The sequence below is a fragment of the Catharus ustulatus genome, chromosome 3 (genome assembly GCF_009819885.2).
Source record: "Catharus ustulatus isolate bCatUst1 chromosome 3, bCatUst1.pri.v2, whole genome shotgun sequence".
NCBI classification, from domain to species: Eukaryota; Metazoa; Chordata; class Aves; order Passeriformes; family Turdidae; genus Catharus; species Catharus ustulatus.
In genome coordinates this window covers 118,666,645-118,676,256 of record NC_046223.1, presented here as the reverse complement: position 1 = coordinate 118,676,256, position 9,612 = coordinate 118,666,645, and the positions used below count along the sequence as shown (strand labels likewise).

The 9,612-nt window shown below is 48.9% G+C and overlaps 1 protein-coding gene across 1 annotated transcript; it reads right to left on the bottom strand.

The window, feature by feature from the left end:
• Window positions 1–1,592: 1,592 nt before the first annotated feature.
• DNAJC27 (DnaJ heat shock protein family (Hsp40) member C27) lies at window positions 1,593–8,368 on the bottom strand. Its single transcript, XM_033056702.1, has 7 exons — window positions 8,151–8,368; window positions 7,745–7,827; window positions 6,819–6,888; window positions 5,914–6,078; window positions 5,313–5,435; window positions 4,604–4,764; window positions 1,593–3,211 (listed from the first exon to the last, which is right to left on the bottom strand). Exons 1-7 carry the CDS (start codon window positions 8,235–8,237, stop codon window positions 3,079–3,081), a joined length of 822 nt encoding a protein of 273 aa, XP_032912593.1. The 5' UTR covers window positions 8,238–8,368; the 3' UTR covers window positions 1,593–3,078.
• Between the last annotated feature and the right edge of the window lie 1,244 nt (window positions 8,369–9,612).

Genomic DNA, 9,612 nt, shown 5'->3' with positions numbered 1-9,612 from the left:
GTTCCCGCCGGGATGGAGGGATGGATGGATGGATGAGACAGCCACAAATCCAGGGAAAAATCCAGGGGATAACCCGGGAAAAGCCCCAGACCGGGATGCAATCCCGCCGTTATCCTGGCAGCGCTTCCCGGTTCCCGCATCCTCTTCCCGCCGGAGATTCCCGGGAGCGGGGCGGGAGCGGGGCCATGGAAAAGCTCGGGATGGAGGCAGGAAAATCGGGAAGGGCTTTTCCCGGGATTCGGGGCGGTCCCGCCTCCCGTAACCCTCTCGCTGCCGGGGAAAAAAATAAAAAATAAATAAAAACCCGGGAAGAGATTCCCGAGGGAATTCGGGCGTGGCTGCGCTGCTGCTTCCTCCCGCTCCATCCTCATCCTCACCCTGATCCCGGGGAAATCCCGGAATTCCAGAAGCTGCTCCAATTTTTCCTTGGATATTCCCAGCGATTCTCTGAGAATTTCAGCCCAGTCGGGAATTCCTCTCATTTTCCAGGGAATTCCCTCAATTCCCAGCCCGGCATTGGATCCATCCCAGTTCCTCTCTGGGAAGGAATTTCGGGAATTCAGGACTCCAGGAAGGATCTTCCTTCCCTTTTCCATCCCCGAATTCCATAAAATTCCCTCGGAATGGATCCTGAGCATCCTAGATCCCAAAATTCCGGAAAATTTGGGATTTTAAATCCCATCCCATTCCAACCCCGCCATCCCAAATTCTTCCAGCTTTTCCTTGGACATTCCCAGGAATTCTCTGGGAATTTTGGGATTCCTGGATTCCCACCAGGCTCCAGCTCATCCCAGCTCAGAAAATCCCTGGAATTCTTTTCCCAGTCCAAATAAATCCCAAAAAATCCCCAAAAATCCCTATAAATAAATAAATTTTAAACGTTCCCAATAAATCCCAATAAAAATCCCAATAAATCCCGATAAATTCCCATTAAAAAATCCCAATAAAAATCCCAATAAAAAATCCCAATTAAAAAATCCCAATAAATACCAATAATACAAAAATCCCAATAAAAATCCCCAATTAAAAAATACCAATAAAAATCCCAATTAAAAAATTCCAATAAAAATCCCAGCAAAGCCCAATAAATCCAAAAAACATCTAAAAATTCCCATTAAAAATCCCAATAAATCCCAGTAAAAATCCTGATAAAGTCCAATAAATCCCAATAAAAATCCCAGTGAATCCCAATAAAATTCCAGCAAAAAATCCCAATAAAAATTCGAATACATCCCAATAAGTCCCAATAAAAATACCAATAAATCCCCAACAATTCCCCAAAATTCCCCCCAAAAATCCACAAAAAAAATCCCAACCAAAAATCAAATTCCAACAAATCCCAATAAATGAAAATAATAAAAAAATATAAATCCCAATAAATCTCCCAAATTAAAAAAATATCCACAAATAAATCCCAATAAATCCAAACAAATCCCAATAAATTCAATTTTATTTTCTAGGGAAAAACAAAACAAAACATGGAAAAGCTGCCTAGGAATGGGAAAATCCCAAATATTGCACTGAAAAATGGGAAAATTGGGGAAAATCCCAAATTCCTGGTGGGACTGGGATTCTTGGGAAAGGAAAACTCCGGGAGAAGGGAGAAAATTCCAGAAAAAAATCCAGAAAATTCCAGGAAAAATCCATAAATATCCATAAATAAATAGTGTCAGAGTTTTTCCCAGAATTCTAAAATCTTTCCCAGAACTCCAGAGTTTTTTCCCAGAATTCCACAGTTTTTTCCCAGAATTCCAAATTTTTCCCAAAATTCCAACATTTTCCCCAGAATTCTAGAGTTTTTCCCAGAAGTCCAAAGCTCTTTCCAAAATTCCAAAGTCTTTCTCAGAATTCCAATTTTTTTCCCCCAGAATTCCGAAGTTTTTTCCCAGAATTCGAGAGATTTCCCCATAATTCCAAAAAGTTTTTCCTGGAATTCCAAAGCTTTTCCCAAAATTCCAAAGCTTTTCCCCAGAATTCCAAAGTTTTTTTCCAGAATTCCAAGTTTTTTCCCAAAATTCCAACATTTTTCCCAGAATTCTGAAAGTTTTCCCCAGAATTCCAGAGTTTTTCCTAGAATTCCAAAAAGTTTTTCCCAGAATTCCAAAGCTTTTCCCCAGAATTCTAGAACTTTTCCCAGAATTCCAAAGTTTTTTCCTGGAATTCTGACGTTTTTCCCAGAATTCCAGAGGATCCAAATCCATTCCAGCATCTCCAGGAAAATCTGGGAATTTTCTCTGGGAATCTCCAAATTCCCACATCTCAGGGGATAATTCCAGAAAAGGGAAGAATTCCTGGAAAACTGGAAATGACTCCTGGAAAAAATGTAAATAACACCTGGAAAACCAGGAATAGGCCCTGGAAAAATGGGAATAACCCTTGGAAAACAGGGAAAAACCCCAGAAAAATGGGAATAACCCTCAGAAAAACGGGAATAACCCATGGAAAAGTGAGAAGAACCCCCAGGAAAATTGGGAACAACCCCTAAAAAACCAGGAATAACCGACAGAAAAATGGGAAAAACCCCCAGAAAAATGGGAATAACCTTTGGAAAACTGGGAACAACCCCTGGAAAACAAGGAATAAGCCACAGAAAACCAGGAATAGCCCCCAGAAAAATGGGAATAACCCTTGGAAATCTGGGAAAAACATCTGGAAAAATGGGAATAACCCTCAGAAAACCAGGATTAACCCACAGAAAACAGGGAAAAACCTCCAGAAAAAATGGGAATGACCCATGGAGAAATGGGAACAACCCTCGGAAAACTGGGAATAACCCTCAGAGAAATGGGAAAAAGAGACAGAAAAATGGGAATAAGTGCTGGAAAAATGGGAATAACCTGTGGAAAACAGGGAGGAACCCCTGGAAAAACTGGGATAATCCCCAAAGAAACCAGGAATTCTGCAGCTCCGCTCTTCCCTCCCCCTCCCAATCCAGCCTCGATCCCACGGGAGCATCCGGAGGAGGAGCAGAACGGAGAATCCCGCCAGGGAGGGCGCGGAAATCCCGGGATTTCTCCTGGGAACCGCGGGATTTTTCCTCTGGGAATTTTTTCCCTGGGAATTCTGCGGATTCCGTCTCTATTTGATGTTCTTGAGCAGCGCGGCGCGGGCGTTGCCCAGCGCCTTGAAGGCGTCCTCGCTGCCCGGCGCCAGGCACTTGTCAGGGTGCAGCAGCACGGCCAGGCGGCGGTACGCCCGGTTCACCTCCTCCCTGGAACGGGGAAAAAACGGGGAGAAAAAATGGGAAATTGGGAAAATTGTCATCTGGGACATCGGGGTACGCGTGGTTCACCTCCTCCCTGGAACGGGGAAAAACGGGGAGAAAAAATGGGAAATTGGGAAAATTGTCATCGGGGAAATCGGGGAAATTGAGGAAATTGGGAAACTCAGGACAAATTAGGACAACTGGGAAAATTTGGGATATTGGCAAAATTGAGACAATTCAGAAAATCCAGAAAATTGGGAAAATCCAGAAAACTGGGGAAATTGGAGAAATTGGGAAAAATCAGGGACTGGGGAAATTGGGAAAACACTGGGAAAACCCAGAAAATTGGAAAATTGCAGAAATCCAGAAAATTGGGAGAATTGGGGGAATCAGGGAAATTGGTGAAATAGGGGAAATTGGGAGAATTGGGGAAATCCAGAAAACTGGGGAAATGGGGGAAATGGGGGAAATGGGGAAAATCCAGAAAATCTGAAAAATTGGGAAAATCTGGGAAATCCAAAAAATTGGGTAAATCAGCAGAATCAGGAAAATTGGGGGAAACGGGAAGATTGGGGAAATTGTGGAAATTGGAAAAATCAGGGAAATTGGGGAAATCGAGGAGCACGGCCAGGCGGCGGTACGTGCGGTTCACCTCCTCCCTGAGGGAAAATGGGGGGAAAAATGGGGATTTGGGAAAATCCGCAAAAATCGGGGAAATTGGGAAAACTGGTAAAGTTGGGGAAATTGGAAAAACCGGGAAAAATGGGGGAAATTGGGAAAACAAGGAGAAATCAGGAAAATCCAGAAAATTGGAAAAATTGGGGAATCGGAAAAATCCAGAAAATTGGGGAAATTGAGAAAATCTGGGAAATGAGGAAAATGCAGAAAATCCAGGAAATTGGGGAAATTGGAAAAATGGGGGAAATTGGGGAAAATGGGGAAATTTGGGGAAATTTGGGGAAATCTGGGAAATTGGAAAAATTGGGGAAATCAGGGAAACTGGAAGAATTGGGGAAATTGGGAAAATTGGGGGTATTTGGGAAAACCCACAAAATTGGGGAAATTGGGGAAATCCAGAAAATCGGGAAAATCGGGAAAATTGGGGGAAATTAGGGTAATTGAGGAAATTGGCAGAATTAGGAAAATCAGGAAAACCCAGAAAATAACTGGGGAAATTGGGGAAATCGGAAAATTGGGGAAAATTGGGGAAATTCCTGCTTTTCCCACAGGGAATTCAGGTTCTGCTGTGGGAATTCCACCACTTCCCCTGGTAATCCCACCATTCATTCCCTATGGAATCCTGTCATTCATTCCCTATGGAATCCTGCCATTCCCCATGGAATCTGGTGTCCCCATGGAATCCCGCCATTCCCCATGGGAACCTCGGTGTCCCCGCACCTGGAGGCTCCCGGTTTGAGTCCCAGCATGTCCCAGCTGTCCTTGGTGGCGCGGATCCGCCGGATCGCATCCGCCTGCTCCCGTGTGAAGCCGAGCCCCGCGCCCGGCCCCGGCCGCCGCCCGCCGTTCTCGCACAGCTCCAGCAGCGCCGAGTAGAACGTCTGGGAATGACGCCGGGAATGACCGTGTGGGGTTTGGGATTTGGGATTTGGGGTTTGAGGTTTGGGATTTGGGATTTGGGGTGTGGGGTCTGGGGTTTGGGCTCAGAGGGATTTTGCAAGGATGAGCACAAAGCAAATCCCGTGATGTTGAAAGTCCCAGATTCAATTCCCAGCCCTTTCCCAGCATAATCCCAGATCCCATTCCCAAACCTTTCCCAGGATAATCCTGGATAATCCCAGCCCTGGATGGGACAATCCTGATGATCCCAGATCCAATTCCCAGCCATTCCCAGCAATCCTAGATCCAATTCCCAATCCCTTCCATCTCAACAATCCCGGATGCAACTCCCAGAACAATCCCAGAACATTCCTGGATCCAATTCCCAGGAAAATCCCAACAATCCTGGATCCAATTCCCAGCCCTTTCCCAGGAAATCCCCAGATCCAACCCCCAACCATCTCCCAGGGCAATCCCAACAATCCCAGGTCCAATTCCCAGCCATTATCAGGATAATCCTGGATCCAAATCCCAGCCCTGGAATTCCCACCTGGAACATCTCCTGGATGCCCTCCCCGCTCTGGGCCGAGGTCTCCCAGTAGAGGAACCCGCGGCTCTCGGCCCAGAGCCGCCCCTCGCTCTCGTCCACCACGCGCAGCTTCCCCGCGTCCACCTGGGAACAACCGGAATGACGACCGCGGGAATGGCGACGGAAAAACGGGAATGGCGACGCGGGAATGGCGATGGAAAAACGGGAATGGCGACGCAGGAGTCACACGGGAATGATGTGGGAATGTGGGATCTCAGCCCCCAGGATCCCAGCTCGGCCCCGATCCCAGAGCCAATTCCCATGGGACAATCCCAATGATTCCAGAGCCAATTCCCAGCCCTTCCCAGGATGATCCCAGCAATCCCAGATCCAATTCCCATGGCATGATCCCAACGATCCCAGTTCCAACTCCCATTGGATCACCACAACAATCCCAGATCCAACTCCCATGGAACGATCCCAACAATCCTGGATCCAATTCCCATCCCTTCCCAGGACCATCCCAACAGTCCCAGAGCCGATTCCCAACCACCCCAGCCCCAACTCTCACTCCAGCCAGGAACAAACCCCTGGGGAATTCCCGGAATTCCGTGTCTCCCACCTTGTTGGCGCAGACGACGAAGACGACGTTGTCCATGTTCCCGTGGGGCCCCAGCTCCTGCTTCATCTCAGCCAGCCATGAATCCAGGGAGTCGAAGGATTCCTTGGATCCCACGTCGTACACCAGCAGCACGCCCTGCGTGTCCTTGTAGAACTCGTTACGCACCTTCCCGGGAAAAAAAAAATCCAGGGAAAAAAAAATCCCAGGGAAAATCAGGATTTGTTCAGGGGTTCCCAAGAAAAATATCACGTTGAGATGCTGGTGGGAAATTGGAGGGGTTTGGGGATTTTTGGGAATGGGGAGATTTGGGAAGTAATTCCTGGCTGGGAGGGTTGGGAAAGAATTCCCAGAGAATTCCTGGGAGTGTCCAAGGAAATCCTGGAGTGCCCTGGGATGGCAGGGTTGGATTTAAAATCCATGGATTCCATCCCAAAGCCTTCCAGGATTCTGGGATCCAGGACGCTCGGGATCCACCCTGAGGGATTTTTATGGAATCTGGGGGTGGAAAAGGGAAGGGAGACCCTTCCTGGAGTCCTGAATTCCCAAAGAATTCCCAAAATTCCTTCCCAGAGAGGAGTCAGGATGGGGATCCAACACCAGGCTGGAAGAGATGGGAATGGAGGGAATTCCCTGGGAAAGGGGAAATGGGATTTGGGAAGAAATTCCTGGGGTATCCCAGAGTATTCCAAAAATCCCCCCAAATCCCATTAAAAAAACCCTCCAAATCCCAAAAAAATCCCCAAAAACCCCATCAAATCCCAAAATAAATTCTCAAAAAATCCTTCCAAAATCCCCCAAATTTGGGAGGAATTTGGGAAGGAATTCCCAGAGAATCCCTGAGAAAAAACAGGTCGGAAAAATCCCAAGGGAAAGGATTCCTGTGGAGGAATTTTGGGAATTCTGACCTCGTAGAAGAAGGGGTGTCCGGCCATGTCGAAGATGTTCACCTTGATCTCCCGATCCCGGATCTGCACCCTGGAAAAGGCGTCGGGAATCCCGGAATTCCGGGAACGGCCCAGCCGGGGAAAACTCCCGGAGACCTCAGAGCCCGGGAATTCCCCACACAGATTTTAAATCCCTGGATTCCCTTGGAAAGGTTTTTCCAGGAAGGAACGATTCCTGAATTCCAACCAAATCTCCTCTGGAGAAGCTCTGGGCTGTTCCCTCTCATCCCATCCCACATTCCCAGGGAGAAATCCTGATCCCACCCGGCTCTGACCCACAGAGGTTGATGCCGGGCTCCCGTTCCCACTCCCATTACTCCCATCCCCATTCCCATCTCATTCCCATGATTCCCATCCCACTCTCATTATTCCCATTCCCAATCCCATTATTCCCAATTATTCCCAATCCTACCCTCATTGCCATTCCCATTCCCATAATTCCCATAATTCCCATTGTTTCCATCCCCATTCCCATTATTCCCATTATCCCCATTATTCCCATCCCCACTCCCAATCCCATTTATTCCCATTATTCCAAATCCCATCCCCATCCCCATTCCCCTTCCCATTATTCCCAATTCCATTATTCCCAATCCCATTATTCCTATCCCCAGCCCATTCCCTACCCCATTCCCATTATTGGCATTATTCCCATCCTTCCCATCATTCCCATGCCATTCCTGTTGCCATTCCCATTCCCAGTACCATTATTCCCATTCCCATCCCATCCCATCCCATTCCCATTATCTCCACCACTCCCATAATTCCCATTATTTCCATCCCATTCCATTCCCTGTTGCCATTCCCAATCCCATTCCCACCCCATTCCCACCATTCCCATTATTCCCACTATCCCCAGCATTCCCTTTCCCATTCCCGGCTCTCACTTGGTGACCCCGTAGTCGATCCCGATGGTCGCCAGGTACTTGGACACGAACCTCTTCTCGCAGTACCGCTTGATGATGCAGCTCTGGCCGGGGAAAAAGCGCGAATTTCCGCGGGAATCCCTCCCCAGCCGCATTTCCCAGGAATTCCCAACAACTCCCGGATTTGGGAAAGGCGCCTCTGCCCCATAACAGCACCAAGCCACGCCCCCTTTCTCCACCAACCAATCAGAACTGCGTGTTGCACTGAGACACCGCCCTCCCATCTGTCATTCACCTCTTAGCCCCACCTACCAACCAAACAACAACATTGTCGGCTTCCAATCAGTGCGAAGCAGCCGCCCTCACGCGCTCCTGATTGGTCAACCGCCCGTCACTCACCGCCAGCCAGCCAATAGCAGCGCCTCACCTTGCCCACCTCGGCGTTGCCCATGGAGATGACTTTAACCCGCAGCGCCTTGCGCGGCTCCTTCCGCTTCGCCGCGGCCGCCTCCATGGCGGGGCCGGGCTCGCTCCCGTTACCGGTGCCGCTCCCGGTTGGAGCGGCAGAGGCCGAAGGGAGGCGACAATGGCGGGAGTGCAGCGCTTCCGCCTCAGCCCGCTCGTCCCGCGCGACTTCTCGCGAGATTTGCGGACATCTCGCGGCGGCGGGAGGCAGATCTCGCGAGATTTGGTGCACGGGGGAGGGTCCGCCAGGGGGCGTTGATGTGATTGTCACTGTCATTGTCGCTGTCATTGTCACTGTCATTGTCATTGTCATTGTCACCTGCTCTGCTTCTCTTTTTTTGTTCCCTTTTCTTGTTCCCTTTTTCCTGCGCCTTCTTCCTGTCCCGTGTACCCCTCCCTTGGCTGCGTGCCTCTCCCTGTCCCTTGTCACTTGTCCTCTGTCCCCTGTCCCTTGTCCCTTGTCACTTGTCCCCTGTCACTTGTCCCCTGTCACTTGTCCCCTGTCCCCTGTCCCTAATCCTGATCCCCTGTCCTTTGTCACTTGTCACCTGTCACATTACTTGTCCCTTATCCGTGTCCCTTGTCCCCTGTCCTTGTCCCTTGCTGTGTCCCCTGTCCCTGTCCCCATCTCATGTCCCTTGTCCTTGTCCCTTATCCCAACTCCCGTGGCTTTATCCCAATAAAGACAAATCCCTTTCATTCCTGTCACTTGTCACCTGTCCCTTGTCTTTATCCCTTATCCCTGTCCCTTATCCCTGTCCCTGTCCCGTATTCCATCCCCTCGGTGTCCCCTCTCTGTCCCCTCATTGTCCGTCCCAGGTGGGGACACCCCGAGCCGGACACAGCCCCGGAGCTGGGAGCCACTGGAGCCAGGACAGGGGAAAATCCTGGAACCAATCCCAGAATCCCCAAAGGAACCCCTGAATCCCAAATGGATCCTGGAATGAATCCCAAATGGATCCTGGAATGAATCCCAGAATCAATCCCAGAACAAATCTCAGAATCCCCAAATCAATCCCAAAATCAACCCAAAAAAAAAATCCCAGAATCCTGGAATAAATCCCTGAAGTAATCCCAGAATCAATCCCAGAATCCCAGAACCAATCCCAGAACGAATCCCAGAATCAATCCCAGAACAAACCCCAGAATCCCACAGGTGTCCCAGAATCCCAGAATCAATCCCAGAATCCCCAAATGAATCCCAGAATCCTTGAGGAATCTCTGAAGGAATCCCAGAATCAATCCCAGAACAAATCCCAGAACAAATCCCAGAATCCCCATGAACACACTGGGGACAGGGACAGGGGCAGATCCCGATTTCCCTCTTTGTCCCCATCGTCGAGATTTGTTCCCTGGATCCCAAAAAATTCCCATCTGAAATCACAGAATCTCAAAATCTTGGATTCATGGAATCCATGGAATCC

Coding starts and splice junctions, on each gene's coding strand:
- DNAJC27 (XM_033056702.1), bottom strand. CDS start 8,237: ATGGAGGCGGCCGCGGCGAAGCGGAAGGAGCCGCGCAAGGCGCTGCGG. Junction 6,889..7,744: donor ATCGACTACGGGGTCACCAA/GTGAGAGCCGGG, acceptor CGCCTTTTCCAG/GGTGCAGATCCGGGATCGGG. Junction 5,436..5,913: donor TCGTCGTCTGCGCCAACAAG/GTGGGAGACACG, acceptor GGTTGTTCCCAG/GTGGACGCGGGGAAGCTGCG.